Source organism: Ochotona curzoniae, unplaced genomic scaffold (genome assembly GCF_017591425.1).
Source record: "Ochotona curzoniae isolate NIBS_2020 unplaced genomic scaffold, NIBS_Ocur_1.0 scaffold_2476, whole genome shotgun sequence".
Taxonomy (NCBI): domain Eukaryota; kingdom Metazoa; phylum Chordata; class Mammalia; order Lagomorpha; family Ochotonidae; genus Ochotona; species Ochotona curzoniae.
The window spans coordinates 9,525,921-9,553,510 of NW_024467095.1; the positions used below are offsets into that span (position 1 = coordinate 9,525,921).

The 27,590-nt window shown below is 44.8% G+C and overlaps 1 protein-coding gene across 3 annotated transcripts; it reads right to left on the reverse strand.

The window, feature by feature from the left end:
• IFRD1 (interferon related developmental regulator 1) lies at positions 1-27,486 on the reverse strand. Of its 3 annotated transcripts, XM_041002551.1 has the most exons (13): positions 27,194-27,486; positions 16,497-16,695; positions 12,301-12,405; positions 12,082-12,166; positions 11,236-11,360; positions 8,887-9,044; positions 7,579-7,629; positions 7,317-7,495; positions 7,120-7,228; positions 4,043-4,177; positions 2,928-3,056; positions 2,472-2,567; positions 1-675 (listed from the first exon to the last, which is right to left on the reverse strand). In XM_041002551.1, exons 2-13 carry the CDS (start codon positions 16,582-16,584, stop codon positions 586-588), a joined length of 1,350 nt encoding a protein of 449 aa, XP_040858485.1. In that variant the 5' UTR covers positions 16,585-16,695; positions 27,194-27,486; the 3' UTR covers positions 1-585. The 3 variants fall into 3 exon arrangements, with proteins under 3 accessions (XP_040858485.1, XP_040858486.1, XP_040858484.1); XM_041002552.1 differs by lacking the exon at positions 16,497-16,695 and having other exon boundaries at positions 27,194-27,484; XM_041002550.1 differs by lacking the exon at positions 27,194-27,486 and having other exon boundaries at positions 8,887-9,039; positions 11,231-11,360; positions 16,497-16,814.
• Positions 27,487-27,590: the final 104 nt, after the last annotated feature.

Below are 27,590 nucleotides of genomic sequence, written 5' to 3' on the forward strand. Positions count from 1 at the left end.
TTTGGTGTGAAAAGATCTTTATTTCAAAGTCAAAAGCACAAGGTCTCATTCACTCGGGAGGGAACACAGGCTCTCCGTGAACACTCAAGGCCAAGCTGCTGGCCGCACAGAGGGCTGGGAAGGCTGGGGCGGCTGCGGCGTCATTCCTCATTTCCTCATCAATTACTAGTTTCCACTTCCAAGTGAAAAATGCAGCAGCTCCTCCAGAGTCCCCAGCTCCCCAAACCACCCGGAGCTCCTGTTTAGATGCTGCATTTCTATCATTAGAAGACAACCACATGCATAAGAAATGAAACCTTGGCTATGATTTTTTTTTTTTCATAAGGAAATCATGTGAAATAGTTATTTCTGCTCTTTTTATAAATAGGTTAAGACTAAACATTACATTTTGTTTACTGATTATATTTACACACAGTACTCGATGATCAGAACTCACCATTTGCAATACTGTACACGAAACTATAATATAACCCCCTTGTACAAAAAATTACTAAGTTGAGCCAAGATAAAAACTGTCTCTAAAGTTTATATACATTAGAAATAGCAAAACAACAACAAAAATTAAAATCTTCAGGTGCTGAAAACCTAGAAGAATTCTCCAACATCTGCTCTCTTGTCTCGACATTTGCTTCGAGCCTTTGTTCGCGCTTTGAATGCTGCGGAGTTATATAAATGCTGCAATGAAGGAACACATGGGGATCAGTTACGCTTAGGAGGTTTAAAGCAGGGGGAAAAGCGGAAAAAAAAAGCCCTAAAGAAAAAAAAAAAATGAATGTAACCCTACAAATATTTTAAATATCTGTAAAACACATCCACATATACAAATGGAGAAAATCAACATGTAAAGTTAATGGTTATTCCTTAGTAAGTTACTAATTAAATAAGAAAATCCCAGTATGTCAAATTGCATCAGCATTTAATCTCAGAGAAAGATAAATCATAAATAATATGAACTAGTCTAATTTGCATGTCAGTTGAAATAAAAACAAAGTGACCCACACAGGCATAGCAGGCAAAGCCAGCGCCCTTACGCTGGCATCCCACAGAGGCACCAGTTGTCCCACTTCTGACCCAGTTGCTTGCTAAAGCGCCTGGGAAAGCAGTGGGAGACGGTCCACGTACTGGGGGTTCCTGCACCCACATGGGAGAGCAGGAAGAAGCTTCCGACTTCAGCTGCAGCCTGGCCCGGCCCTGCTCATTGCAGCCATTTGGGAGAGAACCAGCGGATGTCAAATAAAACCCGTCTCTCCTCTCTGTGATCCTGCCTCCTGAACAAGTAAAATAATGAATGAAATAAAAAAATAACAAATGAAATAAAGACCAGACCTTGGGTATCATTCTAATACTAACTAAACCAACACATCTAAAACTTCTAAAAGCCACTGCTGTCAAGTATGTATACTTCATGCACGCATGCGCTGCTGCAGGCGACCAAAAGTCATCGGCTAGCTCAGGAAAGGTGTCTTGGGAGCTTGTATGTAAATTCCTAATTTGACCCTGAATCCCACAGGACATTTCTTCAAAGCAATCATTTAAAAGAAAAATGCATGTGGCGATATTAACATTTACTAAAGTTTTCATATTAGTATTTAATAAAGTTCCATTAAAAGTAGCTTATTCCACATCTTATACCCAGGACAGCTGTAATTATAAAACAAGCACTGTTGAGTGTGGAAAAACCAGAGGCCATGTATGCTGTTGGGATGAAGGCAAAATGGTCCGGCACCAACGGAGGAACCCTTTGGCAGTGCTTCAAAAGGATGAAGGGCTGTCCCCCGACCCCGCCACTCCTGGCCTGGCTCTATAACCCCACACACACACAAACTCCTCAGTGAACGGTCAAGGCAGTGCCACTCATGATGGCCAAAACGAGATGGCAGCCCAAATGCCCAGCTGCTGACAAATGAATAAATGTTCACACAATGCAGTACCATTCAGCCACCGACAAGACAGTGGCTCAACCTAGGTAAGGCTATCACTAAGGTCCCGCGGTAGATGACTCATTTATATCAACTATTCCGAACAGCCGATTGGTGGCTGCGTGTGGTGGCAGGCATCAGACAGCAGGAACTGCTAGTTAAGTGCAACAGGGCTGCTACTTCTAAGACTTTAAAAATATTTTGGAACAAAAGGGTGGTGATGGCTGCACCATCTCACTGATGCGTTTGCTGCTCTATTGCATGCACTAAAAGCACCTGCTCTGCGGATTATACCTTGATAGCAACAGGCACATATAATTAAGAATGCATGAAATGTTAAATAAAATCATTTTTATCTTAAATGGGTAAAATTTCTATCCACACCCTCCCCTCCCCCAGTGCAGTTTCTGCACCCTCAGCCCAGCTGCTCTGTATGACGTCATGGAAAAGCGCAACCTCCCATCTAGGCAGACAGAGCTCAACACCCTTCAACAGGCCAAACCAAAGCACTGGGCTGCACTTACTTCTTTCAGAAAGGAAAAGAAAACTTACCCTCTCAAAGCGGGAAATCTTCATCGTTTTGAGCGTTGCGGCATCAAGCATTACCGGGGGTCCGAGTTCAAAGACATTGCGGAGGAATTCATTTGACTGGAATGAATGAAAAAGGTGCAAAGGCTCGGGGTTAGACATGAGTTTTTGGGTTTGTGTGTGTGTTACTACAGCAGAGTGAATCTGATGAGGTTTTGTGGAACCTAAAAACACAGACTCGGCTTACTTGTTTCCGTTGTTTCTCAGAATGCCTCGAACCCAGGAAAGCTGTGCAGCTACTTGTTGTCGTACAAAGACATCAGTAGCATCCCACCCCACTTACATACTAACAAAGAGAAAGGAATCATTTCAGAGCGACTCAATTTTACTTTCAAGAATAAAGTTCACATTTCCTAACAAGTGGAAGCATTTCAGACATACAGCCAGTACGGTAAATGACACTGAGAACTGCCCACTCACCTGCAAGTGGTACTGCATCCCCGATCCCAGAACCTCCTTGAAGGTGTCATAGGTGTGCTTTTTGACCCAGCTATCGATGTACATGCGCTCAGGACCAAATTTAACAGTTTCTGTTGGAAAATCCCGTTCCTAGTCAATGGAAGAAACAAAATCATCACAGGCACCAAGACGGTCCCAGGAGACCTTGGCTGAGCAAAACAAGCTCTAAACAGACACACATCGATATGTGGTTTACACTTAGACAGCCGCTTCCACATCTGCAATGTGGACAGACCACATAAACCTGCCTGGTCGTGCTCAGCTTGAAGGCCCAGCTAAGCAGGAATCAATCACCTGGCATTGCACAGTGGCTTCAAATACTGCCTGGCAGCTTACTGTTCTTTAGTGCTTAGGTTCCACTTTTCCTTACAAAGGAGATAATTTACTGTTTAAAACTACAGTGGAATAAGAAAACTTCATAGTTGCTGGTCTAAGGAGTACACGAGCTTTATCAAAGGTTTGGTATTGGGTCTCGAAAGGCAGAGTGACAGACACACAGGTCTTCCATTCAGTAATTCACTCCCCAGACAGCCACAGCAGCCAGGTTTGGGTGAGGTCAGTCAGGTACGCAGGCACCTGGAGCTGTATCCGGGTCTCCCACAGACGTGGCAAGGGTCCAAGCACTCCAGACATCTTCCACTGCTGTCCAAGGCACATCAGCAGGAAGCTATACTGCAAGTGGAGCAGCCAGGATTTAATCCTGCCTCCAAAAGCTGCAGCTCAGCCTGCTCTACCACAATGCCAGCACCTCAGGAGAGTTTCTGGATAAAAAAGTACCCTTCATGTCAGCTGATTTATCAGTAAACCAAAATACTCTAAAATACCTAGGTTCCTGTGGAAGGGAAGAGCAGAGCCTTGTTTCAGCAGTGCATTCAAGCCAAGGCTGCAGGACAGGGAGTCCAGTGGAAGAGCAGGCAGATATGAGGACAAGATCCTTAGCAAGAGCTGGGAGGGGCATTCAGGACAGGACACGGGCCAGGGCTGAGACAAGAGTTCAGGACAGGAATGGTTCCCCTGCCCCCCCCCGCCCAGGGCAGCCAGGAGCACCTCGGAGGCCTGAGCCTCGGCCCGCTCACCTCCACAGCCCGCAGGACGTCCCGGAACACGGAGCGCTGCTTCCGCTTGTCCACCTTGGCTCGGTGCTTATTTCCATCGGTGGCCAAGGTCCTCAGCATTTGTGTCAAAGACTCCATGTCTTCGTAAAAAAAGTCCTGGTGGAGAAAACAGTTCAGTCCTACTATGAGATTCTTTCCCCCCAAGTCTCTATTGCAGTTATAGCTGAACAGAGCAACAGAAATCTTGAAGCCATTTACAACATTTTGGCTCACAAAGAACATTTATATTTTTGTGCAAAAATTAAACCCAGAGGTGCCGAGTGCACGATGACACACCATCCACAGGACATTCCCCTTCTAAGTATGTCCAGATGCAGTCAACAAATGCCACTTGCTGAATAAAAAACACTTTCACGGTTTCCAAGAACTTTATGGAAAAACAGATACATGGAAACTGACACAGTTCAACTCTTCTGGCTCTCCAATCCAAAAATCACACATTGCCAGATTTCCAATTATTCTTCTTACACCAGGTCACAGTTATTATTAAAGAAATTGAAAACACTGCTCAGTTCTGAATTGCTGACATGTTTCAAATAAGCAATATGGCATTGAAGTCAGGCTCAACACAAGTGGTTAAGATGCTTTAATCTCTTATGGGGAAAACTACAAAATGCGTATCTATTTGCTATGACTTTAAACACTGAAGGCCTTTTTGTCATGGTTAACATAGGCGACCATTTCACTGGTTTTTTCCTCAGGTCTTCTTATTCCCTAGCTATTTCTCACAATCACATTAAAAAACTAAAAGAACTCACATTTAACATAATCAACCAAAACTAGAGTACAAAATGAGTGATCTTCAGTGTTGACTATTCATAGGTTTGTAACATTCTTTGCACCACAGGTTATAATCACTTAACTTATTCTGTTAAAATAAGCAGCTCTTTTTCTAAGCAATCTTTAAACTATGGATATCCCAGAAAGTCTAAATGTGATTGTTTTTTAATGTCTAAAATGAAATGAGAAAAAAATTTTGTCGGTTAAAACAAGCTTGACATTAATGTGATAAATATTCCAGCTTTTAAGTGTTAAGATATTATCACACCATTCAATATTTCAGATTGTATATTAATTGTTCCAGCAAATCTTTAACTTCCAATGTTCTAATTTAGTCTCATGTTGGAATTGACAAAGACTCATTATATTGTTTTATTTACATTTCAATACACTTAATTTCATCAAAATATGGGAAATAAAGAGTTTTGCAGGGGCAGGCACGTGGCCAGTGGGCACAGGTCAGAGTGCCTGGGTGCTAGGCCTGGCCCAGCTCCAGGGCTGAGTCAGGCTAAACATCCTAGTGTACAAGACAGTTCCACATCGACCCCCTTCCAGAGCAAAAATCTACAACCCAAACTAGCCCTGCACTCCAATATAAGCTGATCTTAGTGAAGAATAAAAACGGTCAATTGAGTTCATGGTCTGTGAACCACTGGGGTAAATAAAGCACTAAAACTAGGAAAAATAAATTAACAGTTTTTGAGAACATGTTTCATAAAATGTTTGAGCACTAAAAAGAAAATGTTACACATAGCAACAACAACAAATGCCCACTGACAGCGTCCAAGAAACTACTTATGGGAGTTTAGGATGATTGTACAATAAAGTTGTGTAATATGGGACAAATAAAAAGCAGGCCTCCAGATACCAATAGATTCTAACTCTTACCAATAATCAGAAGAATCATTACTACAATCATTACTACACAGCAGGGTCAAGTAGAGTCTGGAACAGAGTCTGAAATCTACTGCTCACCACACGATAGTTTTTCTTAATACCTATAAAACTACCACCACGATCACATAAGTAAAAAGTTTTACTGAGGAAAAAAAAAATATACTAGATTCTGTCCTGTTGACAGCTCATCTTTGTTCTTGGAGAGGATTTAAGTCCAAGCAAAAATATTCAGATGAATTCTCTTACCTCCTACATATGATTACTATGTCAAAGAACACAGATACAGACAAAAATATGAAATATCAAGATAAACGAAAACAAAATTCAACATGTGCAATTTAAACTTTTAGTACTTTGCTTGTAAGGTACATTTCAAAGGAAAAATGACATTACCACTTCTAGTCAGAAGAAACAAGACTAAAAACTAGGACATCTGGTTTCTGTGCCTGGTTGAGGAATCAGCAGCAGCTCAATAAAATTAAACTGATTACTAAGTGAGCCCAATTTCTCACAGAAGGGCAATGTTAGCCGACTCTATTCTTAAAATCTTGCCAATGAAATGGGCGGGAGGAGGCTAGACAAGGATGCTTCATATACATCAACAGTACAAATCTAAACTTTTCTAAAATGCAAGCCTACACTGGAATGCAAAGGACTAGATATGACAACCAACCTAGACCACTGTATCAACCCTGTCTGGAATCAATCGTTGTCATGCAACTCTAGTAAACGCAAAAAAACTTTTGTTGTGGAAGAATGTTTTTGTCAGGGTGGAAAGCATCAAGTCACTGACCAAAAGTTTAGCTATAGCATATCTTTATTTAGTTTCTCATTTGCTATATATTTGGGATTCTTTATGGATCCCTGGTGTGAAAGCATTAAAACTTGCTCTTCAGTCCTAAACATCAGCACCCCATCCATTATCTATGAGTAGAGTGGATTGAGGTGGGGTGGGGGCAGAGCAAGGCTCCTGTCCCAGTCTACTACCATCTGTGGCTTCGAGAAGTGACAACAGTAACTGATTCATCCCAAACCTGTCCTGACTTCATATTTCATCCATGTGTCACATATTATCATGAGAAGGCAGGTGGCATAAGCCTAACCAGTTTCAGACAAGCAGGTTCCCTAAACCTCTGCTCTATGGTCAGCAACAATTACGTATAATGCACAGTGCTCAAATAGTGTTCCAGCAATTTCTATTGCAGTACGCTCTCAGAAGGTCTAGACCAAAACTGCCAAGAAACAGAGAAATCAACCACAGGTCCTCTAGCTGTACTCTAAAGTTACAGGTCCAGGTTTTCAGCATGAAGGTAACGGTGGAAGAGTGGGCCTCGGGACTTGTTTGCCAATTATATACTTACACTCTCCATCCCTCTGGCCAGTTCAAAGAGGAGTGCTAAGGATTCACCAGCAGCTATCCTCATGTTTACATCATCACAAGAGAGAAGGCTGGGAAGTTTGTGGAAATGCCTAAAAAATAATTAAACATTACTACAGGAATGCAACCAATTATCCCGATTAACCATTGTCTTCATAAAGTAAGAAACAAAATACATACACTTCGAGCTTTTTCTTGACTTCGCTGATGGGACATATGGTCAGTAACAACGTCCATGCAAGGAGCGAGCTGATATGAAGCACCGTGTTGGGGGTGCCACAAATACCATTAGTGTCTTTGTCTTTCAGATAGGACTTGGTGAAGATAGTCTCCAAGCATTCGAGAGTTGAATACAACTCCTAGCGTATAAGAACAGGACATGAGACCACCACCCTAAACCAGAAATGACAATAGGATACTGGCATCAAAGGGCTCTACTTACAGTAATGTCATCTGTGGCAATAAAACAGCAAACACCAAAGCAAGTTGCACACTAAAAAACAAAAAGTCACAGAACACATATAGATGCTATTGTTTATAATCTCATTCCTTATTAATTCTGTATTTCCTGCCTTCATAATTTTAATATGGAGACCTTCCTAGTAACAGCGCTCTAGTAGGCCCCATATAGAGTACTTAACAGAACCTTGTAGTCAAAACAGCCGGGTGTCAACTCAACTCTATCATCAAACTCACAATATGACCTTTGGAAAGTGATTTTGTCTGTTTCTCTTGGGGTATAAAATCAAAGGGAATAAGGTGTACAAACTAATTACTTCATGTCTACATCTATTCCAAATTATTGAGTCATTTTCTTAATCTATGTCAGTAAATCATTCTGAAAGGATGAGTTAACCGCCCCTAATGATGACAACTGCCAGAGATGCCTTCTGGATCATTTCAAACTTCAAATCAGGAATGGAAATGAAACACAAGTGTTTGAGGAGAAGCCCACTTGCTCTTTTGATCTGCCAGGAGCCCGGAACTCCATGCAACCTCCTTATGGGTGTCAGGAACTCTAGAACCTGAGCCATCATCTGCTGTACCCCAGAATGCACATTAGGAACTCTGACATGGATGTGGGGGTCCCAATCACCGAGATTTAAGTCACTGTTCAAGCCAAGGGAGAAGAGGAAGAAGGGAGGAAGGATAAAGGGAATATCATTACGTTCTTATAATTGTATCTACAAGATCACATTGAATCTGCTACAAACTAAAAGTTAAAATTTTTTAAAAAAGGGCCTGGCATGATAGCATAGCGGTTAAAGTTCTCGTCTTGAACACACCGGGATCCCATATGGGCACTGCTTCTAATCCTGGCAGCTCCACTTCCCTTCCAGCTCCCTGCCTGTGGCCTGGGAAAGCAGTCAAGGACGGCCCAAAGCCTTGGGACCCCGCCCTGGTGTGGGAGACCCAGAAGAGGCTCCTGGCTCCAGAATGGCTCAGCTCCAGCTGTTGCGCTCACTTGGGGAGTGAACCATCGGATGGAAGATCTTTCTGTCTCTCCCCTGTGTATCTGCCTTTCCAATAAAAATAAATAAATAATAACATAAAATTAAATTTAAAAAAAAAAGCCACGGCTCCAAACATTCTCCCCTAGGAAACTTTCTGAAGTCTCAGGAAATTGAAAAGAACAGCTGTCATATTACCCTACTCACTAAAAGACAAGCAAAGATTAAAATACGAATAAAAACCCACATGCCTGAGTGATATGCTAGATATACTGCACATCTAAATGTCTTATACTTACAGTTTGCCTGGCCTGGATACTAGCTGTCCCATCACAAATTATTTTCTTCAGGATTGGTCCAAGAGTTTTTAAAATCTCTTCACTTTCGATTCCAGGGCCCAACTGAATGCAAAGCACAGATGCCAACGCCGCAGCCGCCCGTTGCTCGTCGCTCTTCCCTACAAAGGACAAGACGCTACGTTCAGACTGCTTGACTGAAATCGCAATTTCCCAGATTTTCCTTAATTGTAAAAGAGCATCTATGAAACTCTCGCCATTCAGCAGGTTTTGACAATCTAGAAATTAGTGAAAGTAAAGTTACAATTTTAGAAAGAAACAAATCTCACCCCAATCCCATACCCACCACTTCCTAGACAAATGGTGCCCACCAGGCACTCTACCTCCTTTGGGGGAAATGGAGACGAGTCCCTATCAAAGGGAGTAGTACGATGGGTCAACAAAAACCAAACGAACTGCAGAAAGCTCACAGAAAAATGGTATTTCAGTGCCAGCTTATTTTAGTGTAAAAATACTAAAATTCATAAATACCTTTTCATAATACATATTTTCCACATTATGAAAAACACACTTTGCACCAAAACAACATTTTTCTACCTATGAATTTTTTTTTGTTGCCAAGGTCTTTGAATGAATCCTAAGCATTCCAGATGTTCCTGCCAGAAGAGGTAATCCCTCAGGGATTCCCTAACAAAACTTTTCTAAATAATGGATTAAAAGTCAAAGACTTTTTTCAAAATAACAGAAAACCCATTTATATAAATTAACCTTTTTGAGACCTGTATACCTCAAACGGTTTGGGCAAACACAACTCACTACCTGATAAACTATAAACTTACAAAACAGGCAGAGTAGAATGGAATTTTTCAAGATCACCTTGCCTGACTAAAGCAGGCTGTTTCACTGCAGAGCACCTGCTAAGCAATCCCGAAGAGGGTGGGCATTTTGTGGGCATTGTAGGGAAACAGCTGTTAGCATGCTGTCTAGGATGTTCCCATCCTATTTCTGAGGACCCGGTTCAAGTCCCAGTTCCAGCTCTCTAGCTCCCAATTGCAGCTTCTGCTACTTCCCAGCCCCAACCATAGCAGGTGGACGTGAGAACTCAAGTGCCCCATGAGAGATTTCTATCTTTTCCTCTCTTGCTCTACTTTTAAAAAAAGATTTATTTTATTGGAAAGTCATATTTACACAGGAGAAACAGAGAAAGATCTTTTGTTCATTGAATCAGTCGCCACATGGCCACAAAGGCCAGAGCTGAACCAATCTGAAGCCAGAAGCCAGAAGCCTCCTCTGGATCTTCCACGGGGGTGCAGGATCCCTAAGCATTGGGCTGTCCTCGACTGCTTTCTCAGACCACAAGCAGGGAGCCGAATGGAAAGTGGAGCAGCCAGGACACAAACTAGCGCCCAGATGGGATCCCAGCACATGCAAGGCAAGGATTTAGCCACTAGGTTATTATGCCAGGCCCTTTCTCTACCTTTCAAATGAAATCATCTTAAAAGCCACTATACTGCCTCATGAAATTTGGCTTTGCTATCAACAACAGCCTTAGTAAGTTGTGGAAGCCTGAACCTTTATTCTTTCATTCAGGGTTTTGTTCATGACTAAAGTTTCCATCCGCTTTGAGACAACATGAGAATAAACATTGAATTTAAAGAAACATGCATGCTTCCCACATTCCTGATGTTAACTTTCTTGTGTTAATAAAGTAATTATGATAGTAAAAGGTAATTCTCTTCCTAACATTCTGACTAGCAATTAAATACACTGGCAAGATGTGCAGCTTCTTATTTTTGTTCCTTCTTAAAACTGGAAAATCTGGCAACCTTAGACTTAATCTCTCAGGTCTTTCTTTATGCTTCAAAGTTCCATTACCACAGCAACGTAAATTCTAGAATCTTTACTACAAAACTTAGCATTCAAATCCAAGGGATAGTCTGAAAAAGGAATCTATCACAGATGCATGTTTCCAATAAATGCAGGGGAAAATGAGTTAGCTAACTACAGAATTTCTCAATTTTGGAAAAATAAAGAGCATAGCTTTTTCATGTAAAACTTTATGTTGGTATCCAAGACATGCAATAAAGCTCTGGTAACATAAGACGAGAACAGCAGTCAGCTGTTCTGATACAGTGAAGGACGACAATCTACCCGCACTTCTTTCCTGTTTCAACCCGCTGCCAAATAAACGAAGCTCCTGGCCAGTCTTACTCTCAGTTACAACAGCGTGGTGTATCCGTCAGGTGTTGGAGTCACAAGTTAGTGTTCCAGTACCTTCGCACATGCCACTGCAAAGAAGGTAGGAAGGTCCTTCATCACTCTGTAGCAGTGACTCAGCGAGCAAGGCCTTACCTTTCCTCAGACAGCGCTCAACGCTGTCCGTTAGAGTCATTCTTCTCTCCAGAACAAATTCATACAGCATTTTTGAAGCTAGTGCATTTTTAATACCTTCAAGAGCTGCTTGTCTTGTTTTTGCACTGTTCACAACAAAATGTAAGATGGGAAAAGAAACATGTCAGTCTGACTCTTAAAAATAGACCTTATTTCCTTCTAAATGCTTTTCATCAAATTTCTTTAAATTGTCATCAAGTTTTAACCATTTCTCGATATTATTTTTTCATCCACAATTTTCAATTTTTCAATTGCTAAATTGAAAAAGTTTCAGTTTTTACAGCACATAATACACTGTATAATAAGCTTTTGTTTATTAGTTTGAAGGTCACAGCTTTAAACAGCTACATGCTACAGTTTCAAAATCCAAGACAGTTTCTTTACACATTTCTGTAAGTTCACACTGTGAACGCTGCAAAAGGCAGAACCCTGCTACTCTCTTCTGGGCTTTCCAATTCCTGCGGTTTAAGTCAGGTCTAGAGCAACTGCAAAGGAGACAAAGCAGTGTTGCCATTTTCCATGTCCAACGGGAAACAGTCTCCAGCAAAGTGCAGTGGTCATCTTTAGTTCAACAAATCGACTTTAATTACACTCAAACACCGCCGTGTTCATGTCACTAAGTCAGAACTACTGCTAACCAGTAATGCTACCATCCATTTAAAAGTCTAAAGAAATAACAAGCGTTAAAAACCCAAAGTAAATAAAATCAAGCTGAGGGAAGACACATTGCTGCATCAGAAAAACAAAACTAAACAATAACAAAACTGATACGAAGCATGCAAATAGACAATTTTTAACACTTCTTACCTCTTGTCAAGGGTCAGGTCAATTAATCCTTTCAACTTGTACTCTAAGTCTTCCTGAGTTCCCTCCTCATCAAGGACTTCTGGTCCTGACGAATAACACAACCCAATCACCATCATTTAAATAGGAAAAAAGCCTCCACAGAGGGAGTAATGGTATATCTTGGCTACAAGAACTTTTAAGCACTTTTTCATCTAAAAGTTGCAAGTTTAACAGGCATACCATCTTCAGCAACACTGGAAGGATCGCTGTAGCCGCTGCCGTGGCTCATTGTTTCTATGGAAGCATCCTCATCACTGAAAGGCTGAACATGCCGATGCTGACCACCTGTTGGGTAACGAGGAAAGGGACAGAAATCTTGACATGTAACTTACTTCAGAGAAATCCAGGCCCAAAAATTGAAACTTACTTTTTATTTTATTTACTTCTATTTATTTGAAAGAGAACGATCTTGCATCTGCTGATTTACTTTTCAGATAGCCACAAATACCATGATGACGTCAGACTGAAGTCAGGGCTATGACCTCCACCTGAGAATTTCATGCGGTTGACAATGATCCAAGGGCTACGATGCACATTACAAAGATGCTGGATCAGCAATAAAACTGGGGTGACTGGCTCTGTGGCACAATGAACTGGGCCACTGCATGGCATGCTGGCATCCCATATCAGGTCTGGTTAAAGGTCAGATTTACAGAAAGCAGGACAGAGAGATATTTTCCATCTGCTCGCTCACTCCAAGTGGCCACAATGGCCAGAGCTGGGCCAATCAGAAGCCAAGAGAGAAGTTTTTACAGAAAATTTGAACTAAGGAAAAAAGGCTAAATTTTTGATTTGGCACCAATGCCTATCAAAAAGGTGCTAATATAAATAACTTAAAAATACTAATGCATTACTAAAAAAACAATAAAATCATCTTCAAAATTATAATCTTCCTACTTCACTAAGGAAAACTGCATAATCACTTAGGGACTTCTGCATTCATGAAATGACTGCCCACCAAGTTAACTAAGTCCTCAGTTCTGCCCCGACAGTGGCCTCCAGGCCCTATACACTGTAGGGTCCAATTTCTCTCCCCAGTAAAATCAAAGATTGCACCAAATACCAGTAGATCCCCATGTTCATTTTCTACCTTAAGCTTTTCTTTTCTTAATCTCCTAAGTTTCAGGCTGCTATTTTATTTTTTTGTAATGGAAGGTGTCTTTTTCAAAAAATATGTATTAAAGACAGAACTTAGTGTATTTTTATTAACATAGCAAATGCCATTTTTAAATCTGCCCAATGTGAAAGCTGTGACAATCAAAGCAGTAAAGTATTAAAAGTAATGTCAAGATGACAACATTTCCAGGAGTGCTTAGGGCAGAGATAAACAAAGATCTATGACATCATACTCTGTTCCTGGCTCTTTCTTCACTCATTGCCTTATGGGCCGAAGTCACAGCAATAAATGAGTGTCCATCTGACCACTCCCATTAGCATTTCACTCAAATATCAACTCCCATTTTTTTTCCATGGTCAGTCTATCTCGGGGATTCCTTTGCATTCTTAACTCAGGTCTTGTCTAACCAGCTTCGGTGATTTCTTTCTAAGACTCACAGGAAGAGGGGCTTAAGAGAGCCCGGCATGATCTCCTGACACCTGCGTCAGACACATTGTGTTTCTAATCGCCATTAAAGGGGCGGCACTCTAAGGTGTAATTTGTACATGACTCACCAACAGGATGTTGGTTCTTTCTAAAAAATGCTCTTTCAGAGCCAAAGCTGTGGTGCAGCCACCATTTGTTTTTTTTTTTTAAAGATTTATTTTTATTATTTTTTTATTGGAAAGGCGGATATACAGAGAGGAGAGACAGAGAGGAAGATCTTCCATCCGATGATTCACTCCCCAAGTGAGCGCAACGGCCGATACTATGCCGATCCGAAGCCAGGAGCCTCTTCCGGGTCTCCCAACGGGTGCAGGGTCCCAAAGCTTTGGGCTGTCCTCTGCTGCTTTCCCGGGCCACAGGCAGGGAGCTGGAAGGGAAGCAGGGCTGCCGGGATAGAACCGGCGCCCATATGGGATCCTGAGCGTGCAAGGCGAGGACCTTAACCACCTGCGCCACCGCGCCGGGCCCTGCAGCCACCATTTGTAAGAGCAACATTCCATATTCAACCCAGGTTCAAGCCCCACTGCTTCACTTCAGATCCAGCTTGCTCTTACTGTGCCTGGGACGGCAGCAGACAACGGCCCAAGCCTTGGGCCCTGCCACCCACGTGGGAAACAGAGATGGAATTCTTGGCGCCATCCCAGCCCAGACCAGGTGGTCAATGGGCCCAGACCAGGTCAATGCGAGTAAGCCAGGAGTCAGAAGATAGATCTCTGTCACTCTGCCTTTTAAATAAATTAATTAATCTTCTATTTTAAAAAAGCCTTCAAATTACAATAAGTGCTGCGGTACTGTGGCACTGTGACACAGTTAGGTATACCTGGTAAGAACTCAGTTTTACTGGCTTCCTAGACCTATTAACTTTAAAAACAGAGCTTAAATATACCAGAGATAAAGGGAAGCTGGTTATTTGAAAAGCTCATCCCACTCCCGGGGTGGGTGCTGTGCTACAGCGAGTTAAGCACCCTGGACATCCACCCCAGAGGGCCTACTGGTGAGTCCCAACTGCTTCCCACCCAGCTCCCTGCTGCAGTGCCTGGGACAAGCAGATAGCTGAAGTCACCGGGCTCCTGGCCACTTGCATAGGAGGCCCAGATGGAGTTTCCGGCTTCAGCAGAGCCCAGCCATCTCTTCTGGCCATTTGGGCAGTGAAGCAGCAGATGGGAGATGGCTTTTTCTTTGTCTCCCTATATCTCTGCCTTTATATAAACAAACAAATCAAAAAAAAACCCAACCCTTCTTGATGTCATTAAAAACATCAACCAGCGGTGTGTGAGCTAAAGTTTGTAACCATATTGTCTTCTCAACTATTAATTGAATATGTAAAGACTTCACCTGGTGCAACTTGTTAAAGAAGTCAATCCAATGACCACACTTCCCCCATTTCCAAATACAAGGGGCAACCTGTGTAAAGTTCCTACAACAGTCAAAGGACGTATGTTTTTATAAACTAGTAAAAGAACTCGTTCACATCTGCTTATGCATGCTAAACTGGAACGAACCTGAGACAGCAGCAGCCCTTGCTGAGGCGAGGTCAGCGCACTCCACCGGCAGCCAAGGCAGTATAAACATGCATGAGGAAGGCAGGCAGCCTGCCAGAAGCTTCTGATGGGAAACACGTGTTCGTGATTCACAGGTCATTACCAACGATCACGTTTGACATTGATAACTGGCACCTTTATTTTTCCGGTGTACATAGGAATATCATCCTGAGGGTCAACAATCGGCGACTGTGTCCACAAATCTAACAGCCAATCTTAGCTCCGATGCTGTACCATGCCACTATTTAACACCATCATCTCGACGAAAGGAACTACTGCAGTAAATGATTTTCAGCAGTTTACTATTTAATTTGAGCTCTGTAGTGTCTCCCAGTACGCTTTGTAACTTTAGCCAGTAAGGCAGTAGCACACATTCAGTTACGCATACCCAAGCAAAGCATCAGCCAGCCTTCAGCTTTGCAGTCGGGGCATAAGAGCCCCAAACTTCCAGCCAATTGCAACGGGAGCGCCCACCACCCCCACCTAACCGGGCCTCCCAGCAGAGAATGCACGGAATGTAGCACAAAGCAAAACATGTTTGCAGCCCCTGGGGTGTCGGAGATCGCCTCGGCGGGTGGCAGTGGGCCTGAGGACCACCGCAGGTGCCACACCGAAAAGCGAGCTTAGACTAGGGTGGGGTAAGGTCCCCAAGCCGCCAACGCCTCGGCCTGGGCAAGTGGACACGCGGCACACGCGCAAGAAGGCAGCTGGACGCGAAGCCACCCCAAAGCCTCTGCGTCACCCTCGTCCCTCCTGCCCAGGCCGCGTGACGCAAGGGCCCATCCAAACCCGCCGGACGTTTGGCATTCCCGAGAACTCCACGCTGGAGCCCGGGGTGGGGTGTGTCAGACACGAGGAGGGGACAGCATGAGCCCTAATCACGGCTCTGCTCCACTTTTCGCCAAGGGAGAGCTCGCCACAGCCTTTAAGGCCAGCTCCCGTCCCGCCAGCTCCAGGTCACCACGCACACACCCGTGCCCAGGAACCCCACTCCTGCCCACTCCCAAGGCCGGGCGCCCAGTAGTCGGGCTCGCAAGCCAGACCCAAATCTCGCGAGACCAGGACCCCAAAGCACGCTGGGAACCGCAGTTCGCTAGCCCAGCCACGCGCCCTGGAGTCGCAATGTCTGCAGGAGTGAAAGAACTACAACTCCCATCGCTCCCTCAGCCGGGAAGCTCGCCGGGCCGGCCGGCCGGCGACCGAGATGCCGGCGCCAGGGAGACCCGCGTTACCTGCTGTTGCCGCCGTCGCCGCTGCCCCTGAGCCGCCGCCGCCACTGCCACCGCGGTGGGGAGTGTTCCTCTTCTTGTTCTTCGGCATCGTGGGACGCCCGGTGCCGCCTCAAGTCGGAGCTTAGTGAGGATCAGCCGATAGAGCTGCACTTTTTACTGGTGCGTCTGTGCGTCGGGCGGCTGAGAGGCGAGTCTTGGGCTAACAAGAGAGGCGAGAAGCGGCGGGGGTAAGAGTGGGCGGTGGCGGCAGCAGAAATCCCCGTGAAGAGCTGTGATCGGAAACGATACATGTTTCTCTCTAGCGCGGGAGCGAAGGCGGGGCGGGCGAGGCCTCGACGCCTTAAGTAGCAGGACCGTCGGCTGTCGTCATCCGCCGTAGGCGGGACTCGAACACTGGCGAGCCAATCCTCGCACATCTCCCCACCCGAATCCTCCCCGGGAGGCGCGGGCCGCCGAACTACCACTCCCATGCAGCCCGTCGGCTTCCCGCGCTCCCGGGACAAGCCTTCGTGGCCCCACAGCCTTCTGGGAAACGTGGTCCTTGCGGGGGACGAGGGCCGCCCTGCAGCTCCGCTCCGCCCCGCTCCGCCTGCCCGGGTTGACCGGCCCATTCTCTGCCCCTGCCGCGGCGTGGGCTCCCGCCTAGGACTGGGCTGCGTTCGTCACCGGGGATGAGTCACAGGGCGGGCACGGGGGAGTTCCCGAAGGCCGCTTCCATCGTGGGGCCGCGCCGTCCTCGTGGCCGCTCTGGCGAGTCGCACGTTCTTCTTTTGAGTTCTTTGCCTACCTCCCCGCGGCCTAGCAGGGGCTCTACCGGCCCTGGACACGCCCGTGGTTTCGGTGGCTGAGTTACTGCCTGTGATGGAACCCCCTGTACCGCCTGGCCTCCCACTCCCCAGAATGCGGGCTTGTGTCTTAACTAGTTGTGTGGTTCCTGGCTAGCGCCTGTTCTAGTCCAGAAATCTGGTGAATTCGTGTTCTGGGTTTGTGTACAAGAACGCTGTAGCGTTCCACCTGCCAGTTAGGAGGTCGATTTAGGATAAGAGTTTCCGAGAAACAAACAGGAGCTATAAATATCAATCATCGCAGCGGTGTTTGGGGTTTGTTGCTCAGGATGCTTCCAGAGCTCGTCTTCCTTGTTACAACACTTGTCTGTCATGTATTTAGGATCTATTCTTAGGGTGATTGAGCACCTCACCTGAGCTGCCTCCTCCTAGGTCCCACTTGCATCTCAGACCAGCATTCCCACAACAGTTTGCTGTCTTCCTGTCTTCCCTCTGGCTGCTCTCTGTACTGTTATTACCTTCCCATATGTTGACATTCCAACATTCATAGCAGAGTGTGTGTGTGTGTGTGTGTGTGTGTGTGTGTATCTATCTCCCCCTCTCTCCCTCTCCTCTTCCCTGCCTTCTTCCCTCTTTCCACTCACAAATGGTTCCCTTGGAAAGTTTAAGGAATTTCCCATTCTTTTGTCCATGATTCAGGCGAGATAGTGATGCCATATTTATTTAAATAGCCCCCACTTTATTACACAACAGATTTAATATAATTGCTCAGAAAGAGCTATTGTTTCCCATTAACTATTACAAATATTAAGCACCTCGGAGCTAGCACTGGCATCTCACATAAGTGCCATCTGGACGCCTGGCTGCTACACTTCCCATCTGGCTCCGTGCCAGTTGCCTGGGAAAGCAGAGGCTGGCCCAAGAAGCTCCTGACTCCTGGCTTCACACTAGCCCAGCTCCAACCATTGCAGCCATCTGGGGAATAAACCAGCAGACAGAAGATCCCTCTTTGTCTCTTCTTCCTTTTCTCTGTAACTTTGCTTCTGAAATAAATATAGTTTTAGAGTTCGACCTTGGGGCCTGGATGAAGGGAGCTTCTAGCAGCCTGGGGGCTGCTTGGGGTATACAAGTCAGGTCAGTATATGTTAAATGATTGGTTTTTTTGGCCGGGGGTGGGGGATTGTTTTCCCCTACCTTACTTGAGAGAGGGAGGGAGATGTTCCATCTACTGTTTGGCCTCCTAGATGCTCACAGCAGTCGGCCTGGGTCCTGCCGAAGCCAACCTGAGATCCCACGTGGCTTCCAGGGCCTCTGCTCCTGGAGTCATTACTGATGCCTCCCAGGGCTGGCCTCAGCAGGAAACTGGGGTTAGCTGTCTGAACTGGGCGGTGACCCAAACCTAGTCACTCCAGGACTGAATATGAGCATGCCAACCAGCGTCTGCACCGTCATGCCAAATGCCACCCCTGAACGATCCTTTGAGAAATAATTATTGAGCAAGTGTTTCTGGGTCAAGGGAAGGAAGAAACTATACATTAGATGCATGGAGTGTAACCTTCAGGGTAGGGAATTCTGGGAGATACTTTGAGAAAAAGCACCTTCCCATAGTTTTACATCGACCCTGCAGTTCCAGATCAATACAGGTATTGAAAAAATTGGGTCGTGTTGCTCATGGGACAGACGGCTTTCAACTCCACATATTGTTTTGTAGTGTGTTTAAAGAAATGACAAGATGCCAAACACTGAGTCACCAAATGATTACAAATACGAGGAAGAAAGGGGAAGCCCAGGGCCAAGGCAAGGGAGCTTCAGCCTAGCCACGCTTTACTGTTTTAGTCAGGAAAGAATGCCATGGAGGACTCTGCCTCCATCTGCTTGGTCACAACAGTGCCATGTGACAGACCCTCCTCTGCCTGGGGTGATTGTCCTGAGTTCTACAGTTGCCACTCAGATCCCAGAGGGGGTGCTTCCCCCTCTGCGTTCTCAAGCAGCTTCCGTACCCAGCCACCACCGCCACACCTCCCCACTTGAAGTATTCGAGCGCATCTCAACTGCCTGATGCTCTTGTAGTGTAATCATTATTATCTCTCTTCCCTACTCAAATGTTAGAATCATGGGAAGAGATCCGGTCTGTTTTATTCACTGCTATTCATCAGTACCAAAATGGCACATGGCACTTAGCATTCGAGTGATAGTTACTGCTTAAACGCAAGGATAAAAAGTTGAAGAGCACTTCTCTGCCCAGGACATCTTCTTACAAAAATCTCCTCCTCATCCCTTAAGCCACAGATTCTGAGCCTTGCCACATGTCTGATTTAAATTTTACCTTGCCTTCTCCCAAATTCCAGTAATTATACATAGCATCATTTTTTTTAACTATTATTTAAAAGGCAGAGTGACAGAGATGAAGACGAAGAGACCAAGAAATATTCTGTTCTGTGGTTTATGCCCACAAGAACTATGGCTAGGCCAGTCCAGAGCCAAAATCTAGAAACTCCATCTGAGTCTCCCTTTTGGTTGGCAGGGTCCCAAGCACTTCTAGGAATATCAGCAGGAAACAGGATTAGGAGCACGGAATAGGCGGGACTCGAACTCGCACTCCAATGTGGGATGCAGCATCACACTGCGCTCTGTGCCACAACGCCTGCCACTGGACTGTGCTATTTGATTACTTGTCTGTTTCCCCATCAGAAACAAAGTCCGCTAGATAAAGTGCAGTCTGTCTGTTCTGAACCACACTGGGTCTTCCAGTAGCCTTGCAGTACCTTGGCATGTATTAGAAAAGGGATTTAAAGCTTGCAAAGTACAGTCCTACTGTCCCTTCAACACAGAACAATGTACAGATCAGTATGCAGTGGCCGAGGGTAGATAGTACCTATGTGTGCCTAAGGAGGAAGTGTATTCCCTGTGTTTCTGAGCAGGTCTCTTAAAAGTAGAGGACCAAGGGCCCAGTGCGGTGGCCTAGCAGCTAAATTCCTTGCCTTGCAAGTGCTGGGATCCCAGAGGGGCACTGGTTCTGATGCCAGCAGTCCTACTTCCCATCCAGCTCCCTGCTTGTGGCCTGGGAAAGCAGTCAAGGACAGCCCAAAGCCTTGGGACCCCGCCCTGGTGTGGGAGACCCAGAAGAGGCTCCTGGCTCCAGAATGGCTCAGCTCCAGCTGTTGCGCTCACTTGGGGAGTGAACCATCGGACGGAAGATCCTCCTCTCTGTTTCCTTCTCTCTGTGTATCTGCCTTTCCAATAAAAATAAGTAAATCCTAAAAAAAAAAAAAAAAAAGGTAGTGGAGCAAAAGTGGAAGGAAGGGTGAGATTAACCTCCGTGAGGAGTGTGCACTCGCATGAATTCAGGTCATTCTTGCAGCAGCCCAGTGCCAGTTCAGGAAAGAGCAGCCTTACCGCTGTGTAGGTGAAGAAATAGGCTCGTGGAGGGGTTTTGCAACTTCCCTAGAGTCATACCACCAGTAAACAGCAAGTCTGATGAAAACTGAGGCCCCTCTGATTCCACAGTTACCTTTGTCGCATGGGAATCTGGGCGCTAATTCGCAGGAGTCTTGGGTTACCGTTGTGTTCCAGCCAGAAGTGGCCCCTCTGGGCCCCTCCCTGCCTTGATCCCGTTTCTTTCAGCCCCCTTGGCCACTTGTGTCAGTGTGACACATGTTCAGGATTTGCGTGCTGAAGGTTTTCAGCTTTCCATTTTTCCAATAAATATCTTAGACTTTAAAGGAATTGTATTGTCAAATAGTAATGTTATTCAAATTTTTTAAAACTATTGTTACGTTTTCAGTTGTATTATGTAATTTTTTAAATGCAAAACTTGAAATCCCGGTTTAAGAAAGGATAGAGTGGCAAATTTAGTTTAAATCCTTAAACCTCAAAATATATTTTTTTGGCCTTACTTGTATGTGGGAGGCATTTCTTTGTAGTTTTCAGCTTTGAAAATTGCATATTCGTTTTCTAATGAAATTCTGACCAAAAAGCAGCACAAGTCAGATATCTTCTAAAATGACAATTTTTTTTTATGCTACCAGATTACATTATTATCAAAAATATATTTGGACACTGTGTTAGAAGTATATTATGAGGCAGCAGCAATTAGCTGTCCCATATGGATGCCAGTTCAAGACTTGGTTGCTTTACTTCCAATCCAGCTTCATGCTAGTGTGCATGGGAAAGCAGTGAAGAATAGTCTAACTGTATGGGTCCCTATACCCCTATGGGAAACCTGTGCAGTATCTCAGACTCTTAGCTTCAGCTTGGCCCAGCCCTGTCATTGCAACCATTTGGGGAGTGAGCAGGTAGTCACAAGACTCTTTTGGTCTAGGGGCTAAAGTTCTCGCCTTGCATGCACCAGGATCCCATATGGGCACGGGTTCAGGTCCCGACTGCCCCATTTCCCATCTAGCTCCCAGCTTGTAGCCTGGGAAAGGAATCAAGGATGGCCCAAAGCCTTGGGACCCTGCACCCACATGGGAGATCCGGAAGAAGCGCCTGCCTTCTGGCTTTGGAACAGCTTAGCTCTAGCTCTTGCAGCCACTTGGGAAGATTCTCTCTCTCTGTAAATCTTACTCTCCAACAAAATAAATAAATCTAAAAAGAAAGAAAGAAAAGAACAAACCCTATTATGAGCCAAAAGTCTGCAGGGGGTTATGTATTGGACCTGCCTTTGAGGGAAAACAGCAGGGGAGAGCCAATGCCTCCATCTCTCTGGGATCTAAAGTAAGATCATTGTCACCCAGCAAAACCTTACTCAGCCAACCTATACGAGGCACCTTACAATTTAAGCCATGGTGAACATTTGTTCACGGAACAACAGCATTCAAAACTAGAAGTGCCAGGTTGGCATTTGAAACCTCTCAGAAGGGGGTGTTAAATGATGAACGGTGTTTTGAAAACAACACTTCCCAAGATGTGTTGTTCAGCAGTCAGGTATTACATAATTGCCTATAAGCCAAAATATGATCAGCTCTTACAAGGCCTAGGTGTATGGAAAGCACTATGTTACACTTGTTTAATACGTTTGACTCCTTGCGTACATGTACAGTCCAAAAACCCCCCAAGGAGAATTCAGATGGTCTGTGAAACCTCTGAAATTATATGCAAAATATTATGAAGTTGAGAGTCAGAATGATTTAATTCTATCCCATTGACTGCAATTTGTCTTTATGTAATAACACAGACTCAATAAAGGTTTCATTAACAGATCTTATAATGATAATATAATGACTTCATTATTGAGTTAATCTTAAATGGCATGTAGGATTTAATAACCCCTCCATGGTTTTTTTATAATCTATAGCAGACATATAAAAATACACCCCTACCTGGCTGCTGTAGCATCATCATCATTTATGGGAACCGCAGTCACTGCTAGCCATAGGAGAATTTAGGGGGTGTGGCACTTTGGTGTGAAGATTTCAGCTGCTGCCAGTGGTGCTGGCATCCCATATGTATGCTGGTTCAAGTCCCGGCCTCTCCACTTCTGATCCAGCTCCCTGCTTATCTTCTTGGGAGGGCAGCAGAGGATGGCCCAAATCAGGCCCCTGAACCCCTGTAGGAGACCAGAAGGAAGTGCCTGTATTCTGGCTTCAGACCAGTCCAGTTCTGACTGTTTACTGCCATTTTGAGAGTGAACCAGCAAATAAAAGATCTCTCTCTGTGTCTCTCTCTTCCCCACCCATTCCCTCTCTCTCTATCTGTGACTCTACCTTTCAAATAATTAAATTTTCCAAAAAATTTTTTTCTTTAGAATTCATACAAATTTTTTTGAAGGATGCTGCACATCCTTTCTCTTGCTGGGAGTGAGACAGCCCTGTAATGTGGAGCATTACTTACACCAAATAAAATGGGGATTGCAGGATAGATTTTAACACTTTTTACCTATCAGCCAGCTGCCTTTGTGCAGTACATAAAACATACAACTATACACAGCAGCCTCACTGGGTCCCCAAATGAGAATATGTTATGACTGTTTGATAGTTTCATAAATTAAATACCTTTAACAGTCAAAAATATACCAGTTACAAAAAATATGGACAATATTTAATGAATTCACATGTTTTAACAATGTATCATCTCCAAAACTGAGAGTTCTTACAGGGTTATGCCCATTCTGCAGCTCAATACATATATTTTCAAGACTGATTGATTAATCTGAAACACGAAGTTAACAGAGGGAAGGAGGGATACCAAGATAAAGAGATCTTCCATCTGTTCATTTGCTCCCCAAATAGCCACAGTAGCAAGAACTGGACTAGGTTATAGCCAGAAGGCCAGAACTCAAACCCACTCTCCCTCTTCCTGTTTTCCGAGGCACATTAGCAGGAAACTGGATCAGAGCAGCTTGGACTTTAACCGGTGCTCATATAGCTTCCCAATGACACTGGCAACAGCTTAACCTGCTGCATCACAATGTTGGCCCATCAGTAAATTTTATGTAACAAATATATTCATCCGGGAGGGAGAGTTTGGGGAAGTGAAGTGATTCTAGTGCCACTGTTTTGTGTTTGCACTCACAGGAAGGAGTCAAGCCCTGCTTGAAAGATGGCTCTCTGGATCTCTCAACCACAGCCTAAAGTAACAATCCCCATCTCCCAGCCTCACTCCCAGGCATGGCTGTATCATTGGCTGTGCTGGGCTACTCCTCCTCTCACCTGCTGGCCCAGAAGCTCCTCCCGCAGAGGGCTATGACACAGGCCTTTATCTTCTCTGCCACCCCACCTCAGTGCAGTGCAGTCAGGGAGCCCTGGACCCAGGCTGACCTGTGTTCTGCTCTTGGCCCTGCCACCTACCAGGGCTATGATCCTGAGCAAGCCGTAGCGAAGCACACCGAATCTCCCTCCTTCACTTGCAACCTGGGGATAATGAGAGGGAACATGCTGGATTGAGGAAAAAGGCTGGGAAATGAGATCTCTTGTGTCCCTCCACCCCGTCACTCTGCCTGTCAAATAAATAAGGAAGTCATTCATTTTAAAAAAATGAGCCTTACTATTGCATGTTAGAGGCAGTGTGAGTTTTGGAGTCAGATTCAAGTTCTGGCTTGATCAGTTAGAATGTCTCTTACTGGATCTCTTGACTTGACATTGCCTCTCTTTCCTCCTACCTCTTCTCCTTCCCACCTTATTTCCCCAGGCTCATCTTCTCCCAAGGTGGGTGGAGCATTATAAAGACCCACCCCCCGAATTCGATGCCTTCCTCTGCAATCAGATGCATTACACCATCAAGATATTCAGCATACACAATGAAAGTGCTTGTTAATATTTACATTTCCCTTCCCCTTACTGCCTGTGATCTCCTTGGGATTAGGAACCACATCTGGTGTGATTTTTTGTGAATAATTTTGTGAATAAATGAACAGCTGTAACCCATTATTGCTCCAGGATTTCTCTTGTGCAATAGAGTCTAAAGAGACCAGAGAGTAAAGAACTAAGTTCTGGAGTATGCCTAAAATTGTAGGTAGAAGAAATGAAAAGCGTCAAACCCAGGATTGTAGGAATCATTAATCAGAAAAATAGGAAGGATCAACAGGAACCATTAGTATTCTTGTCTTTTCACTTATCATCAAGTTTCTACAATAAATACATATTCTTCTTTGAATAGAAGGGAAGTTTCTTAAGGTGCTTGATCAGCTGCTGTAATAAAGGACTCCCAAGACAAAAAGAAGGAAACAACCTCAGTTTATTTCTCTCTCATGGAAAACTCTAGGGACTGTCTGGGGCTGGCAGAGTAGCATGCCCATTGCCCACATGCCCACTCTGCCAACCCCCACATGCCTGCTCTGCCAACCCTACATGCCAACTCTACCATCTTGACACCAATTTCCAAGACTGCTTCCAACCTGCAGCAAGAAAAAGAGGAGGCCAGAACAGTCAGTTCTCTTGGGAAATCCAACATCTGCCCCCAGTTCCTGGCCAACTGCCCACATCCAGCTGCACTAGAGGCTGGGAAAATATCTTTGGTTAGTTACCTATAAAGCTCGAGAGAGTTTTATTTATAAAGGAAACAGAAGGAAAGAAATATTAGAGGGTGTCTAGTGGTTTTATATAAAGTGATTTGACTCTAAGAAAGGGAAAGAATTTTTAGTGAAGTATTAGGAGCAGAGACAGAAAACAAATTTCATTGGATTAAGAGTTACTCGGTGGGGTCCTGAAACAATGGCCTAGTGGCTAAATCCTACCTTGCATGTGCCCAGATCCCATATGGGTGCCAGTTCGTGTCCCAGCTGCTCCACTTTCCATCCAGCTCCCTGCTTGTGGTCTGGGAGAGCAGTCGAGGATGGCCAAAGCCTTGGGACTCTGCACCAGTGAGGGAACCTGGCTCCTGGCTTCAGATCAGCCCAACTCCGGCTATTTTGGCCACTCCGGGAATGAATCAGCAGAAGGAAGATCTTTCTGTCTTTCGTTCTTTCTGTCAATCTGCCTTTCCAATAAAAATAAATCTAAAAAAAGAAAAGAACGAGTTACTGGGCCAAGTAAGCATGTAGCTCAACAGGTGTCAGCCAGGACATTGGTGTCCCTACAGGAGCACCTGGATCCAGTGCCAACTCTGCCCCCTGATCCAGCATCCTGCCCATGCAGACACTGGAAGGCAGCAGTGATGGGTTCCTGCCACTTGTGGACAAGATTGAGTTTCTGGCTCCTGGTTTCAGCCCCTGCCAGGACCACGACAGGCATTTGGGGTGCTCTCTGTCCAATTATCTCTCCACATCTGAAAAACTAGTCATGGAACAACAGACAGATGGAGATAGAAAGTGTGGACCACTTTCCACATTCAGAAATGGGGAGATGATTAGAAGGGAATGGCAGAGGCACGCAGATTTGTTTCCTAAGCTTGTTTGAAGAGATCAGTGGAGCAAAAATGAAAAAAAATATGTGTTATACGGTCTAACACTGGAGATTTTAGCCTTATTTAATCAAATGGACCGGTCTCTTTAAAGCCACAGGGAAAAAAACAAAACAGCAACAAAAATAAAAACAACAACAAAATAATGTCAGGGGAAGAAGGGGAGAATAGTAGAGCCTACAGAGTGGACAGGAAGAATGAAAGTCCACCTTCCTGGCAGCCTTCCCCAGCTGCTCTCGTTATACAGAGCCAAGCTCCAAACATTCCCATCTCTCCTGCTCAACACTGCTTCACCAAAACACATTACCTGGAAACCATGCCTCCCTGTTGTCTAGTTTGTCGGTCAATGAATTAGACAAATGACTTCAAGGGAGAGAGACACCTTGCCTTGCCTCCCACACAGCCCTTTCATGAAGTTGAAACATTCTTTATTCAATACATAAACAGAGATCACCTTCCATGTCCCACAGCTAGGGATTTGGAGGCAAATAGGATAATTCCTTGCCTTCCTGGAGCTTGACTCTGAGAGCCATGTGTCCGTATCAGTGTGACTCATCAGAAGACAATTCCCCTGCTTTTGGGACCTGGTTATGTTAGCAACAGTGAAAACTGTAGGGAGAGTAGGAGATGAGATACATGACATGATTGACACCGACGTGGACACTTACTGCACACCCTCCCCTGGCAGCTGGAAGAATCCAGATCTAAACCATAGATCAGTGACACAAAGAACACAACATGTCCATCTTGAAGACACATTAGGACAGGAAACAGTTATTTGTTTAGGAACATATGTGAGCATTCCTGCCTGGTGGTCTTAGGAGCCTTGATTTTCTACCAACAGTACAAACTGCCCTACCTCTCTACCTTCCTGGCCTGGCTTGAATTTCCCCCCATGTTCTCCTGCATAGAACTGATCACTTCTAGGTATTGTTGAATTTTAACCAGCCCTTTCTGACCCGTGCCAGACAGGCAATAGTGAACACAGGCGAAGACAATGGCTCTGAAATCAAAAGGCTTGAATTAAGAGTCTCAGTTTTCTCACCTGCAAATGGAAATGATAATCACACCTACCTTGTTGTCAGCCTCTAAGGATTTAACAGGATGTCCGTGGAAAGTTCTCTCCGTACAACGTTGGCACCTAGCAATCACCCATAAATGTTAAGTATTATGGAGTAATGGCTACCAGGCACACTGGCATCAGTCCAAAGCATGACCAGTTCAGGCTCTTGTTACCAGTAAAAAGGAAAAAAAAAAAAAAAAGAATAAAGGAACATCAAATGCTGGGATAAGTTACCCACACACCCTTTCTAGAACAACCTTGTGCTCTTCGAACTTAGGCTGAATCAAGAGCCAGAAGAATAGCCCGGTTTTAAGGGCAGTCAGCCTTACTAGGGCCTCTTGGGTTGGCCTTTGTAATAATAGGAAATGCTGAGTCATCCTGCCGCTGGGGTAGGCGGGGGGGGGCGGG